This window comes from Dipodomys ordii, unplaced genomic scaffold (genome assembly GCF_000151885.1).
Source record: "Dipodomys ordii isolate 6190 unplaced genomic scaffold, Dord_2.0 Scaffold40, whole genome shotgun sequence".
Classification (NCBI taxonomy): domain Eukaryota; kingdom Metazoa; phylum Chordata; class Mammalia; order Rodentia; family Heteromyidae; genus Dipodomys; species Dipodomys ordii.
In genome coordinates this window covers 10,299,885-10,326,084 of record NW_012267256.1, presented here as the reverse complement: position 1 = coordinate 10,326,084, position 26,200 = coordinate 10,299,885, and the positions used below count along the sequence as shown (strand labels likewise).

Here is a 26,200-nt window from a genome sequence, read left to right as displayed (position 1 = left end):
AGGGAGGGAGGGGATGGTAGGGGGAAAACAATGGAGGGGGTAACAATGTTCAAGAGGAAGTGTACTCATTACCTCACTCTTGTAACTGTAACCCTCTGTATAGTATCTTTACAACAACAACAACAAAAAAGATTAAAAGGAAAAAAAATAAAATAATGCTTCAAGCACACTTAGGCTGGAGTTAAAACAGTTAGCTTTTGGGGCTGGGAAGGTGGCTCAGTGGTAGAGTGCTTTCCTCACATGCATGAGGCACCACATAAATAGAAGTGGCGCTGTGGCTCAAGTAGTAGAGCGCTAGCCTTGAGCTGAAGAGCTGAGGGACAGTGCTCAGGCCCAGAGTTCAAGCCCCACGACTGACCCAAAAAACAAAAACAGTTACCTTTCTTATGATATCAAGTGGAGACCCCATGTGTAAATACAGTGAGAGTTCTTCCCCCTTCCCCCCCCCCCCCCAGCTGGCCTGGAACTTTGAGATCTTCAGACTCCTGAAGCATTACAGGTATACACCACCACACCCAGCTCGGTGAGAGTTGTGATTGAGGAAAAGATAGGGATTTTTTTTTTAAAGCAGAATATTTTGGTGATGGAGCAGATAAGGAATTCCAGTTAGTTGTTGGCTTCGGTACTGGAGAGGATATGGAAAACCAGACCAACCAGTCCAGGGAGGTGGGAGGTGGGTAGAAAGAGCTAGAACGTTTCTAAATACAAACTTACTTTCCTAAACTACCTTCCCCCAGTCCTAGTAAGGGTGTCTTTTTCTGTTGTGGCCGCCTCAGGCAGGACTAAGAACTGACTGGCTGGCCGAGTTAAGAACTGACCGGCTGGCCGAGTTTCTATTTAGAGCGTCAGTGCTTGGTTCTGAGCTTCGCCGTGTGTGCTGGTGGTGTAGAAGGTGATCAGCTCTTAGGTTGACCTGTGTGGTAACTGTTTACATTCTCTCTGAGGCAGTTTGCCCTGGGTTCTGGGCACCACCTCTTTCCTTTAGGGGCTTTTTCTTCATCCTGCCATGGTATCAAGAATCAAAAGTTCTGGGCTGGGGATGTGGCCCAACTGTAGAGCGGCCTCCTAGCAATCAAATGGCCCTGAGTTCAAACGCCAGTGCCGCCAGGGGAAAGAAAACCAAAATGAATCAAAGCTTTTCCTTCTGTGTGTCTAACTCATGTACACAGTGCCCTGCCCAGCCTGTGTGTTGATACTGCTTAAGAAAGGCGTTAATTATCTCCTTGTGGGGTTTAAACTGTGGGCCTAAGTGCTGTCCCTGAGCTGGTTTGCTTAAGGCTAACACTCTACCACTTGAGTGCCAGCTCCACCTCTGGCTATTTTTGGTAGTTTACTGGAGGTTAGAGTCTTGTAGACTTTGCTGCCCAAGCTGGCTTCAAACTTTGATCCTCATATCTTGGCCTCCTGAGTGGCTAGGATTACAGGCATGAGCCACCAGACCCTGGCTCATTTTTATATTGTAAGATGGTTACATTCTAAATGATTACTTCAGAGACCCAGAGTCTGCTGTGAACATATTAAATTGGAAAATTCTAGGAAAATATTACAATATTCTGTTATCATTGTTCCTGAACTCTGTCAAAATTAAATATTGAATTCTATTTTAATATTATTCTGCCTTTTCTTTTTTTTAACTTTTTGTTGGTCCTGGGGCTTGAACTCAGGGCTTGGGCACTGCCCCTGAGCCTCTTCATGCTCAAGGCTAGTGCTCTACCACTTGAGCCACAGCACCACTTCAGCTTTTTCTGAGTAGTTGCTTGGAGATAAGAGTCCCATGGACTTTCCTGCCCAGGCTGGCTTTGAACCGTGATCCTCAGATCTCAGCTTCCCAAGTAGCTAGGATTACAGGTATGAGCCAGCAGCGTCTGACTAATATTGTCCTATTTTTATGTTGTTTATCTCTCACTATGCCCCATTTAAAATGAAACTTTATTGTCGTACCTATATGGGGGGGAAAAGTAGTATACACAAAGTATCTCATTGTGTGGGGACTCAAGCATTCATCACTGCATCTTGGATTTTACATAATGCCCACCCACTGTCTGGCCCTTTAGGAAAATGTTATCCTTCAGCTAGATGCTTGGGTTCTTCTGCAGGTTGTTTTGCCATCTGAGAATAGTAGGTCGGGAAGAAGGGACCCAGGACACCCTATCCGCACCCTTCTTGGCTGTCGGATGGACGCCCTGCCTACACCTTTCATGGCTCTGGGAGGGAGAAAGGATGGGTCCGTGCTGATCTGCAGGACTGGTTTCTTCTGGCTCCAGGCTAGGAAGGTCACCTGGCACTGAACCTTGAGAGGTTCTGAGGGTAGATTTCCTCTGGGTGTAGCAGTGATGTAATACAAGAAGACGTGCAGAATGGAAACCTGCAAGCATGTTGTTTGCTTTTGGAGATAGAGGAAAGCATCAGCACGGGAACTGTCCTCTGCCATCAAGCATGTCTACATTTCTGACGTTCTTGCCTCTCTCTGGCTCAGCTCGTTCGTTATGCTGCTAGGTTGTTGGCCTTTTCATTTCCAAACTATTCTTATTTCCTGCCTGAGGAAACTTCAGAGTAATGATAAAGCACTGGGTGGATCTACTTTTTAAATAAATGTGCTAAAGCCTGGAGCCACTGGCTCATGGCTGTAATCCTAGCTACTCAGGAGGCTGAGATCTGAGGATCCAGGTTCAAAGCCAGTTTAGGCAGTAAAGTCCACAAGACTCTTATCTCCAGAAAACTACACCCCTCCCCCCCCCCAAAAAAAAGCCAGAAGTGGAACTGTGGCTCTTGTGGTAGAGTACCATCCTTGAACAAAAGAAGCTCAAGATAGTGCCCAGGTCCTGAGTTCAAACCCTAGGACCTTGGCGAATGCAGTTCCCATGGATTGGTGGTGATGCCCTCTGTCTGATGAATAGCTCTTGATCGTGTGCTTTGGCCTGGGCTCTTGTCATCATCTGTGTGTACATCCAGCATTCAGAAGGCATCCATTGGCTGTAACACGCTCTTAAATTGTTTCTGAGGTTATGGGGGTGGAGCCCATGGCCTCATACATCTTAGACAAGTGCTCTCCCACTGAGCTTCAGCCCCAGCCCCCTTCCTCCCTCCCTTCCTCCCTCCCTTCTTTTCTTTCTTCCTTGTTGCTGGTCTGGGGCTTGAACTCAGGGCCTGGGTCCCATCCTTGAGCTTTTTTCTGCCCAAGGCTAGTGCTCTACCACTGGAACTGCAGCTCTACTTGTGGCTTTTTAATGGTTAGTTGGCGATGATAAGTCTCACAGACTTAACTGCCTGGCCTGGCTTGGAGCTGCCATCCCCAGATCTCAGCTAGGATTATAGGTGTGAGCCACCGGCTCTCAGATCCTTTTTCTTTGGTTTTTATCAAGTTATTATTATTGCTGTTATTATTACATTTTGAGACAATGCCTCACTGATTTGCCCAGGTTACTCTCAAACTTTCCATTTCCTGTCTCAGCCTCTGAATAGCTGGGCTTAAAGATGTCTGCCAATACACCTAGCAAAAAATTGTTTTTCATGTTCTTCTTAAAACACTATGTATTTCTGTTAATGAACACAAAAATACAGCTTTCCGATTTTAACCTTTCCTCACTGTTTGCAATTTTGCCTTGAGTTTTGTAAAAGCAAAAGTTTTAATGTTATTACTATTATTTTTGTGGGGAGGTACTTGAACTTAGGGCCTTGAGCTCTTGGCTTTTTTGCTTACAGCTAGTGCACTACCACGTGAGCCACACCTCCACATCCTTAATGTAATTATCCAAGTCAGTTTCTAACTTCTAAATTAAGTTTTGAAATTTTATATTTGAAAGCAAGCAGGAGCCGTTTCTTGTTATTTCCTGCACTATGGTGTCACCTAGTGGACTATCCGTGTTAATTACTGATGTCCTGAAAACCACAATTTCCACAAAAAGGAAAACTTGTACGCCTTTGTACACTTTAATGGAGCATAATCTTTTGGGCTGTGATTTGAGTTATGAGGCAACTGTGTAGTTTTTGAGAGGAGATCAGTAATGTATAACTCCTTTGGTTAGAATTTCCAGTGTTAGCCATAAAGGAAGACGTTGGGAAGACTGTCCTGTCTCATGAATCATGTCACACAGGAAACTCAAGAGTGACAGCTTCTTCTAAGGATGGAAACACCACTGTTTCAGAAATCTGAGCTTACATTTCTCTTGTCATAAGACACCTTTCCCTTTCCCGCCTCTGCTCTTCACTACTACGTGCTCTCCCTAATGGGAAAGTGAGTATTCCAGAAAGGCTGCAGGTCTTTGTCCCTTGATTTCCTGATCGTTGCAGTGATCACTCACCCCTGGGCAGTGTCTCATGCAAGAGCACACTGATTCACCGGCTTACTGCATTTTACATACATACCTACACGCAGCAAATACCTACACAGCCGAAACCAGAAGCCTGGAACAATCAGTCATAAGTGAGTGGTCTAACATGAACTTATTGTGTCTTCTCCTCAGAGCTAGTGGCTGGTTCAGTTTTTATTTCCAGAACATCATTTGCTAACTTTAACATATCAATATATTTACAAGAGAAGTTCACAATGGTTTTTTCTTACAGGATAAATGTTATAATTACTCCAAGGCTTCTTAAAATGTAAAAACAAGTGTTGTTTTAAAAAAATTAGCGGACTTTTTCCTCTTCAAAGAGGACTTTAGGATCATGTCTGCCTTGTTATAAATTTCTAGAACCTTCTTGGAAATAGAATATCTTAGGCAAGGTTTCCATGGTAGAGTACTTACCCAGGGAGCTCAGAGCCCTGAATTCAAACCCCAGTACATCATACAAGATGTCATTAACCGGGCATGGCAAATTCCTGTAATTTCAAGTTACTTGGGGGAGGTGGAGGCAGGAGGATTGTGAGTTGGAGGCCAGCCGTCACAGAACCAAACAAAAGGGCTGGGGGCCTGATTCCAGTGGTAAACTCGAGGGCCCAAGTTCAGCGCCAGTACCATGGCAGGAAAAAAAAAAATAGTAGGACATCTTTTAAAGAGGGCTTAGAACTGTTTGTGTGAAATAATAGGTATGACTGTTTACAGATTTTAATGCATTAAAGTGAAACGCACCTCCACAGTCACACTGTTCCCACGGTCACGTGGCTAGTGGCCACGGATGATGAGTGTTTGCACATTGGACGGCAGAGCATTGTGTGGGGGAGGGCCGCCGTGTGAAGTACGTCTCAAACTGGAATGCATATATTCTCCACTGAAAATGCTTTTTCTGGGGGGTGGGGTGGGCGGGATTGGGAAGTCAGTACTGGGGTTTGAACTGAGAACCTTCTACCTTGCTAGGAAAGTCATCTGCTACTTGAGCCATACCGCCTGCTCTTTTTGCTTTACTTATTTCAGATAGAGTCTTGTGCTTTTGCCTACACCTGCCTCAGACCCTGCTTTGGCCTCTGGGGTAGCGGGGTCTCAACCGTGCCTGGCCTGAAATGCTTCGTAGTCTTACCAACAGGTCCCATGTACGGCCTAAATGTCTGCATTTCTCCCAAGCTCTTGGGTGAGGGGTTTTACCCTTTGGCATTGACTCTCAGGTGGGAGAGGCTGTCTTTGAGACTCAGGCCTCTGCCTGCTTGGTGCCTCTTGGGGCCTCACCAGCCTCATGGATGCACAGCGGGAACACTGTGTCTGTCTTATTGCAGCGAGCTGCCCTCTGCAGGTGCCGCAGGTCTGGGAGGGACAGTTTACCTTGTGTGTCATCTGGCACCAACTCCCTCTGGTAGCATGTGGCCAAGCAGCTCTAATAGGCAGGCTTTCTAACCTGCCTGTTCACCAAGCAGGGTATAATTTCCTTTATCTTGGTATCTATTATGGGGTGGTGGTTTGTACATGTGCTTGTTTTTTTTCTTAAAGTGAAGCTGTATTTTTTTTTTCATATTCAATGGGCTGAGTCAGCTTGGAAAAAATCACAGAGCAGACCGGGCTGTGTCTTTGTTGACAAATTAGTAGCTTCCTTTTTGGCTTATTAATGGCTTCTTTGTAATTACAAACAATAAATTTAAATTATACTTTATGGTTTCATGTGCCAGCGCTGTGAGTGTAGAGGTCTTCAATGTAATTATTTGCTGGTGTGTGTGTGTGTGTGTGTGAGTGTGTGTAGATGTATGAGAGAGAGAGAGAGTGATGGACAGACAGACAGAGACAGAGAAGTTTTATTAAAATTTGATGCATGAAGACTTGGATTACGATTGTGATCAGTGCTCTGTTATCTGTGGAGCCAAGCTATATGCAGGTTTTATTTGCTTTATTTTAAAATTATGTTTATCTTTGATGTTGGGATGGAACCTGGGCCTAGTGCATGCTGGGTAAGTTCTCTACCATAGAGCTACAGCCACAGCCCCAAGCTTAAAAAAAAGAAAATTAGTGGCATTCATTGCCATTCCCAGCAATACCTGCCAGTGTTAGAGCCTTGGATACCAGAACCCTCAGCTGTACAGTGACAAACAAGTATGTCAGAACCCGCCTTTCCTGACTGCAGTGCAGGGCTTGGGTATCTGAGACCAGATTCCACCATTTCTCCTCCAGCTCTTCACTATCTCTTCTCTGTCTTCATGACTCCAGCTTCCTCGTTTCTGCCCCAGCTTATCTCTAAAGCTGTGTTCTTGTTTCTCTGGCCTCTTGCGCTTGCCCTCTGGGGACAGTGGCTACTGTCCCCTCTGCCACCTGATCATGTTACTGCTCTGTTGCTGCTTCTGCCATCTTCCCTTCGTGTTGCAGCTCAGCCTGTCTGCTAATGATACAGATCAAAAGTAGGCAAGAAAAGCTCACGTTGGAGAAGCCTAATATTTGTAAAACCAGGGACGGACGCAGACAGATGTCTCTTGCCTGCCTGCTTAAGTGAACCAAACACTGAAAGAATCGTCATGGTGACTCACACCTATCGCCCTAGCTACACAGGAGCAGAGATTGGAAGATCATGGTTCATACATCAGCCTAGACCCTCCGCGCCCCCCCCCCCCCCATTGGCAAGATAACATTTACCTCAGCCACTAAGCTGGGCATGGTGACTCAGCTCAGTCTGTAGCTAGACCTCTGGGCAAAAATGGGAGATCCTCTCTAAAATGAATAACTGGGATATGTAAAGCATCTGATTGCGACCAAGTTGGAGGCCCTGAGTTCAGAACACTAGGACCCCATAAAAGGGAAACAATAAACATGAAGAGGAATAGCAATCATTCACCTTAATCGTGTATACACAGGATTGAACAGTGGTCCACCTGTTTAACTCCTGCCCCAGTGTCTTCTTCTAATCTACCTTCCAGACTCCCAAAATCCAGCTGGAAAGTTCCAGGTATCCCATACAATCTCTTAGTGTTTAGAATCCTTTAAAAAAAAAAAAAAAGAATCCTAAAGTCTTACTCCTCCCTATCCCAAGTATTCTCTCCCTCTGTGGCATGGACAGAGAAATGGATGGCTGGGCCTTTTGTTCTTTTATCTGCTAACTTTATGCCAAGTTGAGAAGAGGAGCTTGGCTGAGCCAGGGCTCTGTCCCTGATCGGGTCCTTGCTGTACCAGCTGCCCAGGTCTTATCTTCCCCTGCTTATCTTCAAGAATGTGGAACATTTTGACATTAAACTTCTATGTAACCATCAGCAGTTCAGTTGATCTGAACCACTGCTAGTTTCTTTCTAGGTGGCTGGATTTGGTATGTGTCTTTGTTGTTCCGAGAGGGTCTAGAGGGTCCCTCTAGAAGGTTCCATAGATAGTCATCCCTCCTCTCTTGGAAGGATTGACTCCAGGACTTCTCCCAAATGTGCAGAGCTGGGAGGCTTTACACTACAGCGGTTTGGCGTTTGCATTGTAACCCACGTTTAGATTATTTCTACTGCTTATATAATGTGAGTGCTACGTAAAGTTGTTTCAATGACAGAAAAAGTCTGTACATCCATCATTTAGTGCAGACTTGCTTGCTTTTCTTTTTCCCCCCCCATTTTTGAAAAATTGTTCTTACAAAGGTGCTGTACAGAAGGGTTACAGTTACCTAAGTCAGGTACTGTTTGCATCTTTGAGATAGCCTCATTATATAGTCCAGCTTGGTTTTGAACTTGAGATCCCTCCCCTCCCGCTCTCCCTCCCCCCTCTTATACCCCCAACACCAACCAACCAGTCCTGGTCTTCTGAGTGTGGGGGATTTTTTTTTTGTTGTTGTTCCTTTAAAAAATACTTATGATCCTCCGGGTTGGATCTGAAGATGCAGGACCTGTGCATTGGAAGGGCCAAGTGTTCATTATAAATCTTGCAGAAACACCAGATCATCTTGCGTGCCTGGAAGAAATGTCTGCTCTGATCCTGGGTGGGAGAGGTAGACACTCAAGCTGTTCAGGTGGTGTTACATCCAAACGACTTCTTCCGGGCTCCCAAGTGGTGCTTTTTACAGGGAGCAGCGTCCCCCACTGCATGGATGTGTCACTGTGCAAGATGACAACTGGATTTGCTGGGAGGGAATGTGGGCCACTATTGTATCCATCTTACGTAACCACGTGCAGTGAGGAGAATGGGTGAGCAGCAGGGAGGTAGGCAGTACTGCATGCAGCCCCTTGATGCAGCAGCAGCGGCATGAAGACGGCTCAGGTCCTCCAGAGAATGTGGATCCAGGCTGTGAAAAAGTTTGGGAGATTGAAAGGCCATGTGAGTCCCGCACTGAGCTTTCCCCCTTCCCTTTGCCACGCTTGCTTTGCCGGGAGAGTGGGGAACAAAGCCCCCTCTCACGATTAACTCCTTTATCCTGGGATTGAGTTACGTTCTGAGCGCATTGAGTACGAGGAATGGTGAGATTGCACGCTGCATTGCCTTCCAAGATGGGCTTTTGGAAGTCCTTGACTTTTTCTTTATTTTTCTTGATTTTTTTTTAATGTTTATTGTAAAGGTGATGGACAGAGGGGTCAGGGAATAAGTACAGTTCTTTTTGAGCAGTGTCCCCCCTCTCCATTTTCTCCCAGTCCCCCCCCCCCAACCCATTGCTAGTAAATCTTGGGGAAATTGGTAGCATCTGGCTGCATTTGTGAAGCAAAGGCTGCCCGTTTGGCTTCCTGGGTAGAGATCAAAGTATTGTTCTGGGTGTGTGTTTGTGTTGGAGGATTTTGTGTTTGGGGCTAAACCATTTTTGCGTTCTTAGACTGCAGAAATCTGTATTCTTCTTATGTCTAGACTTAGAAATTGCCAGAGAAATACTTTGGCTTCTTTTTCTTTTTTTTAAACTTTCTTTCTCTATAGTTTGAACGAGCGTCCTATCGTAACATGTAACTATTTGTTTACTTATGTGGCTGGGGGCTCTCATTCAGCCTGAACCTGACAGACAGCTTTGGTGGTCTTTGTGTTGAGCTGTGACTCCTATCACTAAAAGTTGTACAAGCAAGACCTGGCTATTTGTTTGTGGTTCTTTTTTCTTTTCTTTTTTAATGTGACATAGTTGTATGACAGGGTTTCAGTTCAACAAGTTAGATTATGAGTACAGTGCATCTTGACCAATGTTTACCCCCATTTTCCCTACTCCCATTCATACCTCAAGTTAGGTGGTTCCATTTTCATTGAATATAATGACTGTATTTGCCCACCTCTCTTCTCTTCTTTTGTCTGCCCCCTACCAGCCTTTGCCCCTCCCCCCCAAGTTTTAGCATCTTGTTATTTATTTGTTAACTATTCAAGGAATTAAACCATCGGAATCCTTCCTTGTTTATACTTTGGATCTAATTTCTGCATATAAGAGAAAACATCTACCATTTATCTCTCGTAAGCCTAGGTATGTGGTTTAAAAAAAAAAGATGTTCCTTTATTCTTTAGGTACTATATACATAGGATTAAAAATAATCTATTTAGTCAAAGTTTTCTAAAGGAGAACAGCTTTATAAAAAGTGTAGGTTTTTTTTTTAAAAAGTACAGAAAGTCAAATAACTTTTTTTCCCTGATCCCTTTCTCTTTCTTCTTTGCGAAAACACCTCACTGTTATCACAAAACTTTTTATTTATGGTAGACACATAAACCCCCCCTTCTAATATCCTGTGTGTCTGGGAAAGTCTTGTTAAAGTAGAGAAGGTTGTTAATGCTGCTCACACAGAAAGTAAAAGTGAACGCTGGTGGCTCACACCTGTAATCCTAGCTACTCAAGAGTCTGAGATCTGAGGATTGAGGTTCAAAGCCAGCCTAGTTAGGAAAGTCCATGAGTCTCTTATGTCCAATTAACCACAAGAAAACCAGAAGTGGGGATGTGGCTCAAAGTGGTAGAGCGCTAGCCTTGAGCAATAAGAGCTCAGGGACAGTGCCCAGGCCCTGAGTTCAAGCCCCACAATTGACCAAACAAAGCTGGAAGCACATTTCAGGTTTCATGGGGGACAGAATCTTGACCCTGGGGGTGAAAGGTCAAGATGCCTTGTGTTCTTCTGGGTCCCCTAGCTCCACCAGCCCCCTCCCCATCCCTGCACCTGCCCTTCCCCCCCTTTGCCCTCCTGGCCTTCCCTGTGCCTCTCACCTGGCTGGTATCGTCCTACCTCCCCCTCCCCCACCCCGTGGAAAGTGTGACACTTTCACTCTGCACAGGTTTTGGAATTAGGGGTACCATTCGATGTTGGGTCTTGGCTAGGAACCAAGTTATCTCTTTATGGTCACTCACTTGCCTCCATTTTTCCTCCTTAACTTAAGAAAGGTTTATGACATATCCGCAAAAGAATGAACTTTCTAGAGCATAAAACAAGCTGGTGCTGTGACTCCATTATCTGTACCCAAAGACCCTTGCAAAAGTGCCACACACACATCCTTTGTGACCCTCCTCACCCCAAGCCATGTCTTCCTGAGTTTATATCTCTCATTCCCTGGCTTTTTCTTTAGGGGTCTTGTCATGTGTAACACACCCTTGTGTGCATACATAGCTGTAAACCAAGGATCAGTTTCTATTGTAAACAGGCATAGCATGCATAGCAGAACTTACTGTTTTAAAAACCACTTTTAACTTCAGTAGTATTAAATGCTCATATTTTCATGAAACATCAGTTGCCTGTTTAAAAAATATATATATATATAGTTTTACTGTTACTATGAAGGTGTTGAACAGAGGGGTTACTGTTTCACAATTCAAGTAATGCATATATTTCTCCATTGGACAATGATCAGTTAGTTGCTTCTGGGATGTCTTTCACTTGGCATTCTGTTTGAGATGTGGTGTGTGTGTGTGTGTGTGTGTGGTTTTCCTTGTAGTGCAATGTGTTATCACCTATCCACATATGCATTTCCGTTGTGTTCTTGAGAGATGCCTGGGTTGTTTGCAGGTGTTGCGTTGAGGATGCTGCTGCTCAGATACCCTCATGGCCTATCAGTCATCTGCCTAGGAGAGTCACTGTGTTGTAGAACATGGGCACCTGTAATTAATTCTAACATGTGTGTGCTTTCCCAGGGGGGCCTGGACCTCCCAATTCACAAACGGCAACCTGCTGATATGTGTGCTGTGCTGAGAAGACTCCGTGCTGACACTGAATCAGAGCTGGTGGGTAGGGTGGGGCCAGGGCCCCCGTGGCCCAGTTTGAGCAGGATGAGCTCAGCTCGCTGCTAAGCTGCTGCTCCTGCTGGCAGCTTCTCCCCTGGGATGTGCCCAGCACTGATATTCAGGGGAACAAGTGTGATTAGCAGGGAGCTGTGTGTTTCTGAAGAGATAATAGATAAATGAGGTAGGGAAGACAGGGGTTTGCTTTCTGGGTACACCCATGGGAACCAGTACAATCCACAAAGGCTTGACTTTTTTTGTGGTGCCGGACCTGAGGCTTGAACTCAGGGCCAGCATGTGGTCCCTGAGTTGTTTTTTTTTTTTTTTTTTTTGCTCAAGGCAAACCACTCTACCCTTTGAGCTCCACTTCTGGCTTTTTGGTGGTTGATTGGCAATAAGAGTCTTACAGGTTTTCCTGTCCAGGCTGACTTTGAACCTGCGTCTTCAGATCTCAACCTCCTGAGTAGCTAGGATTATAGGCATGAGCCACCCGCAATCAGTTGTGTTTGACTATTTTATTCACTGATGTGTTTGAATACCAGAAACTATATGCTTGGCATGGAATGGTGTGGCTCAATAGAAAAAGAATATTTGGTGGTGGATATTGGAGTTTGAACTGTGGAGTTTGGCTTTGTGTTTGCTAGTCAAGTGCTATATAACATTTGACTTAAGTTCCAGTCCTTTGGCTGGTGAGTTTTTAAATACAGTCTAGCCTTTCTGCTCTGCTAGCTTGGACCACAATATCCTCCCACTCATACCTCCTTACAAGTAGGATGATGGACTCATACCACCACACGCAGCTTATTGGCTGAGATGGGGTTTCACAAATTTTGGGGTGAGACCATGATCCTTTTGATCTCTGTCTCTCAAGTAGCTAGCATGATAGGCATGAGCCACCAACTCTTGCTTCAATAAATATTTTTGAGTGAACGAATGAATGAGTGAACAACTTACAGATCTGCTGGGAGACTTTGCAAAAAGCTAAAGTTCTGTGGATTTTGATAGGTTTTTAAAAAGAGGTAGCCGAGTAAGAACCATACCACGCACATGGTATTCAGGTAAGGGGTAGGTTTATTCATCGTTCTGGCTGGCACAAGGCCATGTTGGCCCTCCACGCGGTGGGGAAAGGCCTGGGAAAGACCTGGAAAAGAGCTGGGAAAGAGAGAGAGCTGGAAAAGAGAGCTGGGAAAGACAGCATCTGGGCCTGGGCTAGGCCTTAGCTAGGGTATGGGCGGAGAAAGGTGTGGCCACATCAAATTCAGATGTGACCTCAGCGGATGCAGATGTGACCTCTTCCAGGTGTGCCAGTTGCCTAGGTAACGTAGGTACTGGGTGGAGACTTTGCTGGAGGTGCTGCGAGGTGGGTGGAGTCTGCTCGCCATCCAGGAGCTGAACTTACAGATTTAATTGCTCATAATTTTTAATGTTTAAGAGAACAATTTTTTCCCCAGTTCATTTACTTACATTTGGTAGTAGGGTTCAAACTTGGGGCTTGTGTATACAGAGCATGTGCTTTACCACTGAGCTGTATCTCCAGTGCTATAGAAATTTATTTTTACCGCAATTCCCCCATCTTTTTTGTTGTTTGTTGGTTTTTACCAGTCCTGGGGCTTTAGGGCCTGGGCACTGTCCCTGAGTTTCTTTGGCTCAAGGCTAGCACTCTACCAGTTGAGCCACAGAGCCATTTCCAGCCTTTTCTGTTTATGTAGCACTGAGGAATTGAACCCAGGGTTTCAATCATGCTAAGTAGGCACTCTACCACTGAGCCATATTACCACCAGCCCCCCCCCCCATTTCTTAAAATTTAAGATTTTGTATTTAATCACTTAGTGTGGCAGGACGTAAGTTCTTTTAATATTACATTTTAGTAGTTAATGTCATTGCCTCAGCTTACTAAGCAAGATAAGATGCAGCCTCTTAGAGTCAGCTCCATTGCATACTAAACTGTGAGGACTTTAGGCACCAGGCAACTTGGTGGTAAGGTCAAATTGATTAACAGTTAGATTGAGCCCTGTCAGCAATGGTGGTGGTGGTGATGGTGGTGATAGGTGACAGATCCTCTCATTGGCAAATTTAATCTAAATGAACCTTGCAGGTAACACAGGAATTCCTAAAAGCCTATCATCTAGTTATGGAAAGGTCGTAAATGTAAGAAGCCAGGTTCATTCTACTTTGAGCAGTGTTTTAAAAATAAAAAAAGGTGGGCTGGGAAGGTGGATCAGTGGTAGAGTGCTTGCCTTGCATGCCTGAGGCCCTGGGTTCGATTCCTCAGCACCACATATGCAAAAAGAAAAAAGCTGGAAGTGGCGCTGTGGCTCAAGTGGTAGAGTGCTAGCCTTGAGTTGAAGAGCTGAGGGATAGTGCCCAGGCCCAGAGTTCAGGCCCCACGACCGGACCCCAAAAAAAAAATAAAATAAATAAAAATTAAAAAAGTTTGAAGCTAGCCTCTCATTCATTTGACTAAATGATAAAATTTCAGTCCAGAGAATGTAAAAAAAAAAAAAAAACTGTGTTGTTCCTTAGGGAATTAAACAATTACTTGGCATCTTTTCCAGTCTTCCCCCTATAGTCTTTCTTTAATTGAAAATATAGTCATCCTAATAAAGTCTTAATATAGGATTAGTGAGAGTCACGTCATTATTTTAATGTCCATGCGGCCTTCATTGAACCCAAATCTCACTCTAGTTTTGGGTACTTGGCTCCAGCCAATGCATTGCCCAGTGCTAGGGCAATAGATGTTGTGCTATTGATTAGAATTTTCCTGATGAGTTTGAAATTCATTTTAGAGGGACTGGGCTGTGCACTGTTTTCTTTTTTTTTTTTATAAGTTTTTCATTGTAAAAATATTTTACAGAGGGTTACAGTTACATGAGCAAGGTAATGAGTACATTTCTTCCTCCTTTGTTTTTCCCCTACCATCCTTTCCCTCCCATCTCCACAACTACATCCCCCTCCCCCCAATTGTAAAGTTCATTTTTCAACATAGTGTCTTGTACATCTCATTGTTACAATGGGTCAACCTGTATCCCTATTTAAACATTTTGTTTTTACCCTTCCCAAATTAGAGAAGTGTGTATACAAGATGCAGGGCACCAACATCAAATACAGTGAAAACGGGTTATAGTGTGGGGGAGGAACATCTAAAGCAATGAAAAAAATCACATGGTACCTTATAAATATGTTAGAAATAATAGCAAGAAAGAAAAAAATCACTTGTGTCCCTATCTTGGGGTTCATTTTGCTTAACTTAATCTTATCTGGCCATATGAATATAGCTTTTGACCTTTTCTACTTGTCCCAGACATATACTAGTTATTGTGAATAAGGGAAACCATGGGACCTATGTTTCTTTGGGCCTTGATTACTTCACTTAATATAATTTTTTCCTAGTCTTTCCATTTCTAACAAATGGGGCAATGTCATTCTTTCTGATGGAGGCATAGAATTCCATTGTGTATATATACCACATTTTCTTGATCCATTCATCTACTGAGGAGCATCTGGGTTGGTTCCATTTCTTAGCTATGGTAAATAATGCTGCAATAAACATAGTTGTGCTGGTAGCTTTCGTGTGGTCTTGTCTGGGGTCATTTGGGTAAATGCCCAAAAGTGGGATTGCTGGGTCATAGGGGAGCTCTATGTGGAGTCTTTTGAGACTGAGTTTTCTTAATATGAGGAGATCTAACTATTTCAAGAAGGATTCGTATCTGTGTGTTTTGTTTTAAACAACAACGTCCAGATTGGTTTTCTTTGTTGAAATTTGCCCAGCCTTCAGGTACAGGAAGGTACGGAGGAGGTGAGCTGGGCAAAGCCCATGAGGCCCCGTCCAGGTGGGAAATGGAGTAGTTTACCCAGGCTGCACCTGAAACCTGATATGTGCTCTTTGATCCCTCCCGCTGATTCCTCCCATGTATGACAAGACTTAAGTTGTGTTTCTGCTTGCAGTTCCCTTTAAGAGAACTCTCTGATAGGCAAATTATTCAAATGTGAGAGCCAGAGTATCATACCTGCACTTGTTAGAAAATGCTATTTTAGACTTAGTAAAGGTCCAAAGAAATGGTCATTAACACAGCTAGAACACTGGGCGATAGGTATGAGTTTGCAGCCTGACCAAGTGTGTTTTTGGGGAAACTGAGGTTGTGGGTATGCGGTAGAGCACTGGCCTTGCCTGATCTTTAGCCTACACCAAAACACACCAGACAGTAGCTGAATTTAGTAGAAATTTCCTTTCCCAAAACTTAAAGGTAGTAGAAACCAGTGCCTTCTCCATTCTCATTGGATGAGTAGAATGTAAATATTCTGAAATTGTTGACTCATTAATGCCAGTGGTACTGAGACTTGAACTCAGTGCTTTGTTCTCTGGCTTGGCGTTTTCACTCAAACCACTTGAACCTGACCTCTACTTCTATTTTTTGGTTAACTGGAGACAAGAATCTCATGGACTTTTCTGCTGGCTTTCAACCATGCAGATCTCAGCCTCCTGAGTAGCTAGGATTATAGATAGGAACAACCAGCACTCATCCTATATCCTGGTTTATTGAGGAGAAAAACTTTGAGTGCCTCCTCTATGCCAGACACTGTTCTAGAAGAGAGCAGGACAAAGGCAGTGAGATGTGAGAGCCCTATCTGAAAATTTACTATCATTAAATATAGATATTTTAAAAATTATATATACTTGAACTGGTAGGGGTGTGACTCGAGTGGTGAAGTGCTTGCCTAGTAAACCCAAGGCCTTGAGTTCAATCCCCATACTGCCAAACATCAACTACATATAGTCTGTGCGATGAGAACATTCTTTTTTTTTTAAGTTGTAAGCAGGACCGGGGGTGTAGCTTAGTAGTGGAGCATTTACCTGGATTGCTCAAGGCTCTGGCATCAAAACACCAAGAGCAAACAGATTGAACTCCATGGTTCATACCTGTAATCCTAGCTATGGAGACACAGATTGGGACAATTGGGTTTGAGACTAATGCAGGCAAAAAGTTAGTGAGACTCCATCTCAATTAGCCTGAGGATGCAATGCCAGCCCCACGAGAGGCATAGATAATAGGATCATGGTCCAAGCCAGCCTTCAGAGAAACCGGAGACCGTATCTGAGAAGTAAGGTTAAAATGACTATGGGTCATGGTTCAAGTAGAAGAGCACCAGCCTAGCAAGTTCCAAGTCCTAAGTTCAAACTCCAATGCTGCCAAAAGGAAAAAGAAAATTGAAGGTGCTCAAGGACCACTGATACAGATTTGCACAATGTAGATAACAGTCTTTCAGAATGTTTATACATGACAATATAGCTGATGCACTTTGAAACCTCACTGTCCTCCCTCAATCTCAGGCTCCATCTCAGGCACCTCGAGAGCAACTTACTTGCTTGCCCTTCTCACTTCTGTTACGTTTTGTGTTTCTCTCTCTGTCTCTCTCTCCTTTTTTTTTTTGAGCTGGTCCTGGGGCTTTCATTCAGGGCTTGGGCACTGTCCCTGGGCTTCTTTTGCTCAAGGCTAGTGTTCTACCACTTGAACCACAGCTTCACTTCTGGTTGTTAATTGGAGTCTGATTGATGGTCCTGCCCCTGCTGACTTCAAACCGGCTGTCCTCAAATCTTAGCCTCGTGAGCAGCTGGGATTATAGGCATGAGCCACCAGTGCATGGCCTGGCTTTTTAACCCTACCAGGTGATTTGTTTGAATTGCATTAAAAAAAAAATCCTAGGGATTTCTGATTTTTTGGAACCAGATTATTTTAGCTAAGGGAATGTCCCAGAAGTGAGAGGGAAGGGAATTAAATCAGAAAGTCTTCTCAAAATGAGTCATCAGTTATAGTTGCCCATCGTCTGGGCCAATAAAATTGCCTTTCCTAATTTTCTGCTACCACATACATAGTGGATATAATTGCCTTTTTTTGTTCAATAAGAAAGGACCACATGATCTGGCTGTTTTTCATATTTTGTACATTTTTCTTATATCCATGCAAGACTGGCTAGTTGTATTAAGAAAGTATCTTCTAAATGTAGAGCTTAAAGAGTTTTTCTGACATTATTTTAAGCTATATGCTACCCACCAGTACCTTTTATTTATTTAATTCAATTACTGTGTCATTCTGTTTTATTCTTTTTCAAACTATATTTAGTTGTGTAACCTTGCTTTTCTTTTATTCAGTCTCACAACCTGTGTTTGTATAGATTTATTGTGATTACTTGCATTCTTTGTTGTCTACAGCCATATTTTGTATTTTCTAGTTGACTTTTTCTCTTTTTTACCTTTTCTTTTTAGTCTTTATTTTCTTTTAGGTTGATATGTGTGCTATATACATGTTATATATATATATATATATATATACATATATATGACATATTTATGCCTTTGTTGCCCTTATCTTTCCCCATTTGCCCTACCATATTTTTAATAGCACCCTCCCTTTTGTTCTCATTTCTCCTACCCCTAACCATCATTTTTTCCCCCTTAAGTCTGAATTTTGATGCATTTTATTTTTCATTTTTTATCTTATTTTTATTTTTTGTGCCAGTCCTGGAGTCTGAACTCAGGAACTAGGTGCTGTCTGGGCTCTGTCTTGGAGCTTTTTTGCCCAAGACTAACACTTTACCACTTGAGCTACAGCTTCATTTCTAGCTTTTCGGTGATTAATAGAAGATAAGAATCTCACAGACTTTCCTGTCTGAGCTGGCTTTGAACCACAATCCTCAGCTCTCAGCCTCCTGAGTAGCTAGGATTATAGGCATGAGTCACCAGCATTTGGCTGTTTCAGATTTCTTGGCTCAAAGAAACCGTCCTCGTGGAAAGGCCATCATTACTTTGGATATTAAATTTCTCTTTACAAGAATACCCTAGCATCTTTCACTCCTTACCAGTGCAACACCTGAAACCTCTGCTTCTAGCCTCTTGACATACTTCCCACCCTTGTGTTCTGGGTCATGTTTTCTTGTCAGTCTTCTAATTCAGTAATTAATTGTCTTCTGCTATGTATAGGCTTAATCTTATGTCGCCTAATTTCAGTTTATTTTCAGTCTGTTACTCTTCTACTTTCCCCTCATGCCCTCTTCAGAACACACACACACACACACACACACACACACACACACACACACACACACACACACACACACACACACACACACACACACCACACTATATCCTTTTGTTTTTTGGTCTGTGATTGGACATTGCCAAATTTATGTTTCCTTAACTCACTGAAGGTGACTTGCGTTGTGTTCCTGTTCTGATTGTGAGCTCATATTCCTTAGATGTATATTGGGGGGTGGGGTGGGGGGGGCGGGAAAGGTATTGCTGTCCTTGCAGAGGCTTGCAAAACCACTTGGGGCAGATTTGGGGGGAGGGATGTGGCCACACCCTTAGCCATTTCACTTCCAAATCTGCACACAGCTCTATTGATAAGAAGTCTCCAGGGAGATATTTTTAGTTATTTCCACAATAGCTTTGGACAGGCAGGCTAGCATTTCTGGTCTGAGGGCACTGAAGTGAGGTTTCTGATGTATCTGGCTCTCATCGCCTGCCCTGATACTGCTTTCACTTGTGTCTTTCCAGCCTCTTGGTGAAATGCCTGTTCAGTGCCAGCTTTTCCTGTGGCTTTTTCAGCTTTCTTGATGTGTCTAGCCTTCTCAAAAGCAGCCTGCATTTAATGGAAGGTTGTTCTTTAAATGACCTTACTGCTTTTAAGGATTTCCTAGACATTTATTATCTTAGAATATTGGTAGGAAAGAGAGACTTGGTCACCTGTGCTTTCCAATGCTTTCTTCATCCATTGTTGCTGGTGGAGGAAAAGTCAGAAAAAAAGTCACCCCAGAAAACTTGCCAGGAAATCACTTTTGATAGGAGAAGGCGGGGTCGGGGAGCCTTTAAAATGAAAAATAAATCTGCTCTAACTAGATGTTTTGTTTGTTTTGTGCTGGTTACTGCTCTTGCTTGGCTGGGGCTCTACCATCTGAGCCATGCCTCCAGCTCCAGCCTTCTGTTGGTTAATTGGAGCTAAGAGTCTCTCAGATTTGTCTGCCTGGGCTGGTTTGAAGCCTAACCCAGATCCTCAGATCTCAGTCTCCTGAGTAGCTGAGATTATAGATGTGAATTCCCAGTACCCAGCTAAAACTAAATATTTTAAAATAATTTTTATTGAGGTGAAGTGATTACATAAATTTCACAGTATTATGAGATAGTGATACTTAAAATCACAAACACATTTTAACCTTCACAAGGCAAATTGTCATTATCATGGTCTATAATGTTTGTGAATTCTAGGAGCTTTGACAATACAACCATTTCTTCCACATCGGGTGATACGTCCATTTCTTTCCTTTTGGTTAGTGTAAGCTGTTCCCTTTTCCCTCTCATTCACTCCCTCCCATTGCTGCTCTTGAGTTGCTTAGTTCGTTTTCATCAATGTCCAGTGCAGCTGATGGGCTCCTCTGTTGTATTTTTTCCCCCGTTTCCCTCTGATTTGTGCCCTGTTCCTAGCTTCCCTCAGATGTGTACACACACACACACACACACACACACACACACACCATATATGTGGTCAAGAGCCTGGAGTCATTTAGAAATGATATGACAAATTGAATGGAGAGCCTTTGTTTCTTGAATCCTGTTTACTTTGTCATATCTCCTTGCACTTTGGATTTAACATTCACATATCAGGGAGACTAAATATTTCTAAAGAGGTGAGTGGAGATAGTAAAGGGCCAAGCATCTCACTCACTTTAAGGGTATCTCTCTCTCTTTCACTAATTTCTAGTATTATTAAGATCACTATTTTCTGGAAGGAGAGTTGCATGAAAATAGATATTACATTATGAATAATTATCCTATTTTTGGTGTATAGGAAATATGATCTGGACTTGGTATTGAGCTGTTTTTGGATGACAGCTTTATTTCTAGCCCTAAAGTATGTATGATTTTGATCAAGCTGTTTTGTTTATTTTCAAACAGGCTCCAGGCATGGAAGAGCTGATATGGGAGCAGTATACTGTGACCCTGCAGAAGGTGCGTTGTGCAAGTCTCACGTGGCCATATCTAAAATCAGGTGCTTGATGATGAGGCTTCAGACTCATTGTTGTGTGGATGATTCAGACAGTGACTCAGTCTGGTTGAAGTGCGCAATTGTTGGTAATCCGTTGGTAGCATGGGCTGGCTGTTCCTTGGTGATGGGCTAAAGATTTTCTTTTCTTCTCTGAGTAAGTTTTGACACCATCAGCCTGATTCACGATATGAGTCCACATCTTCCCATGTCTGTGGATGAAACTGGCCTTCGCTTTTATAAACCCTGAAATAAGTTAGGATTATGTATTGTCTAGGCTGACTGGTACGCATTGCCATTCATGGAATGGTTTAATGCTTTGCTTTCTCATGAGAGCGCAACACTTAATTTTATGCTCAGATTTTCATCTTGTTTGTTTGTTTGGCTTGATTTTTTTTTGTTTTATTGTTCCTGGCTGGCCTGGAACTCACTTTCCTCCTTCCTCTGCCTCCCAAGTACAGGGGACAGATTCTTATCTTGAAAGCCCATAAACTTCTCTTCATCCTAAATTCAAATGAAATTGCTAGCTCATCTAAGGTGAAGTTCAAGATGTACTGTAAAATACAATTTTAGCCCAGATCCCATCTTAATTGAAGTTGTTCCAGCTCAGGACAGCATGACACAAACAGGTACAGTTCCTTTCTAACAGCACACCCCTATTTAGACAGAAGACTTTGTTCCTTCCCTGCTGGTTTCTCATGGCTCCAGTCCACCCATCAATGCTCTCCCGCTTGGCAAAGCTGTTTCTTTTAGATAAGGGTTTTTTTTTTTTCCCCTCCCCTGTCAGCTGACCACAATGATGCTTTATCTGGTTTTCATTTGTTTCTGTGTGCCCCATCTGCTCCTGCGCTGTCTCTGGTTATTGATTTGACCTTTATGTGATTGAGTGCTTGTAACAAATCCTGAAAGCCACTTACAGAAGGATTTTTCATTTTTCTCCTACCTCTCCCCCACCAACAGGATTCCAAAAGAGGATTTGGAATTGCTGTGTCTGGAGGCAGAGATAACCCCCACTTTGAGAATGGAGAAACATCCATCGTCATTTCTGATGTGCTCCCTGGGGGACCTGCGGATGGCCTGCTCCAGTGAGTTGTCTCTGTTTCTCTTCACCCCAGCACGCCGGGGCTGTTGACATTAGATGGAGGGCTCTGGTTAGCGTGCACTCTAAAAGGAAAAGAAAAACCAACCCCCCCCCCCACAAAACACTTTTTATATAACATTGGACAAGTTGCAAGTGGGATGTGAAGCCACAACTAACACATTATGTTCTCAGTCCCTTAAACTCGGGGTGGGGTGGGGTGGGGACATTCTAACTTTGGAGGCAAGAGGCAGTAGTTTTCCATAGGAAGGTAATTACAAGTGTTCTTCCTAGGGAAGAGTCATTCCCGAGCATGGAGTGTGTATTAGACTTTCTATCACTACGACGAAATACCTAAAAGAATAGTTTCACAGAGAGGAGTGACTTATTTGGGCTTCATGTTAGGGAGGGCGTGGCGAGCAGAGCACCTCACATCACAGCTTTTGCTCTCAGCCTTTTTCTTTGTCCCTCTCTTCTTATTCCATATTCCATTCAGTCAGCGTCCCCAGCCTATGGGAATGTGCCACCCTCAGCCAGGAAAGTCTTTTTCCACTTACAGTTGTCTCTTAAGAAAATCTTTAGTCAGCTGGGAACCCGTGGCTCAGGCCTGTAATCCTAGCTACAAGGAGGCTGAGATCTGAAGATCGTGGTTCAAAGCCAGCTCCAGCAAGAAAGTCTGTGAGACTTTTTTTTTCTTTGGGGGGGGGTCTGGTCGTGGGGCCTGAACTCTGGGCCTGGGCGCTGTCCCTCAGCTCTTCAGCTCAAGGCTAGCACTCTACCACTTGCGCTACAGCGCCACTTCTGGCTTTTTTTCTTTTTGCTTATGTGGTGCTGAGGAATCGAACCCAGGGCCTCATGCATGCAAGGCAAGCGCTCTACCACTGAGCCACCTTCCCAGCCCTGTCTGTGAGACTTTTATCTCCAATAAACCACCAGAAAACTGGAAGTGGCTCAAGTGGTAGAGGACCAGCTTTGAGCTGATGAGTTCAGGGCTGGCATCCAGGCCCAGAGTTCAAGCCCCACAACCAACAGGGAAAAAAAAAATCTTCAGTCATACACAGGAGTGTGCTTTACTAATCTAAATGCTTCTCAGTCCAGTTAAAGTTAACCATCACTTAATATATACAGGGTTTTATGTGTATAAATATAGAAACTTATTAAGGCATGGAATACCTAGGGGAGGGGTCCAATCATGTAACTCCTGAACAATTCATGAATTGTTTAACAAAATGAATGCTAGGAAGTGGAAACATGTTGGTCAGGCATTGAGAAAGAGGAATGGAAGGAGGAGGGAAGGGTGAGCAAATGAAATCATTATATTCAATGTACATTATGTAAAAATTGAACTAGGTAACTTGGGGAAAGAGATGGAAAGAAGAAAATGGGGAAGAACAATAAAAGGGTGACAGTGATCAAGAAATACTATCCCCAGGGGCTGGGAATGTGGCTTAGTAGTAGAATGCTTGCCTAGCATGCATAAAGTTTGATTCCTCAGTATTACATAAACAGAAAGGGGCTGGAAATGTGGCTCAGTGGTAGAGTGCTTGCCTAGTATGCATGAAGCCCTGATTTGATTCCTCAGTGCCACATAAACAGAAAAAGCTGGAAGTAGTGTTGTGGCTCTAATGGTAGAGTGCTAGCCTTGAGTAAAAGAAGCTCAGGGACAGTGCCCAGGCTCTGAGTTCAAACCCCAGAACTGCCCCCCCCCCGAAAAAAATACCACATAAACAGAAAAGCCAGAAGTGACACTGTGTCTCAAGTGGTAGAGTGCTAGCCTTGAGCAAAAGAATCTTAGGGACAGTGCCCAGGCCTGGCAAGCCCCAGAACTGGCAAAAACAAACAAAAAAAAAACAAGTAATGTACTCATAACCTGGCTTATGGAATTGTAACCTCTTTGTACAACTACGTAATAATAAAATAAATTATTTGAAAAAATTAACCAATGCTAAGTTTAAAATCAACATACTCCCCTCGCGTCTACCAAACATTACTCATATATGTTTCAATTCATATTTTTGAAGGATTTGGTGAAAATGTCTAGGGATGTAGCTGAGTAGTAAAGCTGTACTTAGCATGTATGAAGCTTGAGTTTGAACCCAGCACCCCCTTCACCCCCAACTTCCACCTACCCCTTCCCCAAGAATTTAATGAGAAGACTTTTGCTTAGTTATCCTGTTTGTAAGAGGGATATAAGTAATAGGAAAATTCAGACAGGAAAACCCAACTTTTCCCATAGCCAGTTTTCTTCTTGCCTGAAGAGATAATGCCCAAGTTCTTGGAATAACTTCTTGGGAAAGGATCTAAAGTTAACTGCATAGCTGCATTGGTTAGATAGCTTAAATGTAGAGATTCTTTTAGTATTTCAAGCCTTTTTGGCTGTATCAAAAAGAGCAGTCATGGGGCCATATGAAACTTGGAATAATAGTTTGGTGGATGAACTGAAGCAACAGAATTCTAAGGTCTTAAAATTTCTTGGAGAATCTGAGAAACAAGGAGTGGAAGTGTGACTTAAGGAGTAGAGCAAGCTGCCCACCAAATGCAAGTCCCTGAATTCAAACCCTAAACAACAACAACAAAACCTCATAAAGAAAATCTCAGAAAAGCTCTTGACCTTCCCTTCCCATAAAGCATGAATAGATGAGCAGGTGTTTTAGGAGAATAAGGATTGGAAACACCCATGCATATATCATGCATCTCAGCTAACTGGACTGATAGAGAAATTGCTTTTGGCGTCTAGACACCACCATTATGGGGATCTCCTGGGATGACCCTGTGGAGGGCAGCCTTATCCCTCCCCCCTTCCCCTCCCCAGGGCTCCAGTGGACACTGGAATGTGACCTTGTGCCTCCTACTTTCTCTCCTTGGGAGAGTTGACGTGTTTTGGGCATATTTGCATTTGCAGCCTCTATCCTATCAGAAACATCATGACAATTAAGTTGGGAATTTTCCACAACCCATTTTTATTTCTTATTTCAGAGAAAATGACAGGGTGGTCATGGTTAACGGCACCTCCATGGAGGATGTACCGCATTCGTTTGCAGTTCAGCAGCTGAGAAAAAGCGGGAAGATCGCTGCCATTGTAAGTCCTAGGGTTGCTTTTGGCTTACTTTAAACATTTTGTTTTTAGGCTCAGAAGAAAATGACTAGTTGTTTCTGAAGAATTACGTAATGTAGGGCCTGCTGACATCTTGGATCCTTAGTTATGGATGGGGTGAAGATGTGTGTAATTATCCTTATAGTCTTTTCCTGGTCCTTCTGCTGTGGCCAGTGGTTCTGGTTTTTCTTTTTCTTTTCTTTTTGGTGCTGGGGATTGAACCCAGGACTCCTTGGCATGCTAGGCAAATGTTCTATCTCTTGAGCAATACCCCTCAATCCACAGTGATTTTCCTACTTGAGGAAAGTTTCCAAGAACACAATAATTCATAGTCTCATTTGCTGCAGTCTTCATGTGCTAAGAAAATAAGGACATGCTTTTTTTTTTTTTCTTGTTTTTTTGGGGGGGTGGGGGAGGGTTTGGGTCCGGTTGTGGGGCCTGAACTCTGGATCTGGGTGCTGTCCCTCAGCTCTTCATCTCAAGGCTAGCACTCTACCACTTGAGCCACAGCACCACTTCCGGCTTTTTTCTTTTTGCTTATGTGGTGCTGAGGAATCAACCCAGGGCCTCATGCCTGCAAGGCAAGCGCTCTACCACTGAGCCACCTTCCCAGCCCAGGGACATTCTTTTATATACTCTAATGCTGTGATCATACCTAATAACTACATTATCATCCAAAATCCACTCTCAATTCAAGATTTTTTTTATTTTTATTTTTTTGCTAGTTGTGGGGCTTGGATTCAGGACACTGGCCCTGAGCTTTTGTGCTCAAGGCAAACGCTCTGCCTCTTAGAGCCACAACTCCACTTCTGGTTTGCTGGTAGTTAATTGGAGGGAGTTTAGAGTCTCGCACGCTTTCTTGCCCAGTTGACTTTGAACCATGAACCTCAGATCTCAGCCTCCTGAGTAGCTAGGATTACAGGTATGAGCCACTGGCACCCAGCTCAAGATGATTTTGATAGGCCTTTTTTGCCTTCTGCTACCAGAATTGAAGTGCATTCATTGTGTTTGATGATCTCTTTAGACCATGTTAATCTAGAAGGGTGCCTTTCCACTATGCTCACCACCTCCAAAATGGCATTAACTTTTGGAAGACTTCAGGAAGTTATATATAGAATATCTCACTTTGTGGGTTATCCTTTGAGTTTTATAAGTAGGTATGTTCAGACCTCTGATTTTCACAGCTGGACAGAAGCGGGCTTTTATGCTTAGCTCCTGGCACTGTCTTAAGTAATTCTAACCCTGTGAGATTTTTATTGCCCCGGGTTCTAAAGGAGTAGCCCACGGCTCAGTGAGTTGAGAGGAACACAGTGGTTTAAGTGATGTAGTATTTTTTTTCTGTGTGTGTGTGTGTGTGTGTGTGTGTGTGCGCGTGCGTGTGCAGGGACTTGAATTCCTGGTTGTGAGGTCTTTCTTGGCCTTTTCACTCAATGCTGGTGCTCTACCACTTGACCCATGGCTCTATTTTGGCTTTCTTTGGTCGTTAATTGGAGTTAAGAATCTCATGGGCTTTCCTGC

At 43.5% G+C, this 26,200-nt stretch overlaps 1 protein-coding gene across 4 annotated transcripts in view; it reads left to right on the top strand.

The window, feature by feature from the left end:
* Tjp2 (tight junction protein 2) overlaps nt 1-26,200 on the top strand; it is a 91,976-nt gene that overhangs the window by 31,314 nt on the left and 34,462 nt on the right. For all 4 annotated transcript variants that reach the window (XM_013018466.1, XM_013018464.1, XM_013018465.1 and 1 more), the window contains exons 2-4: nt 20,423-20,476; nt 21,471-21,595; nt 24,565-24,667. In XM_013018466.1, coding sequence (XP_012873920.1) covers nt 20,432-20,476; nt 21,471-21,595; nt 24,565-24,667 — 273 coding nt within the window. In that variant the 5' untranslated portion in view covers nt 20,423-20,431. The remainder of the gene's footprint in view (nt 1-20,422; nt 20,477-21,470; nt 21,596-24,564; nt 24,668-26,200) is intronic.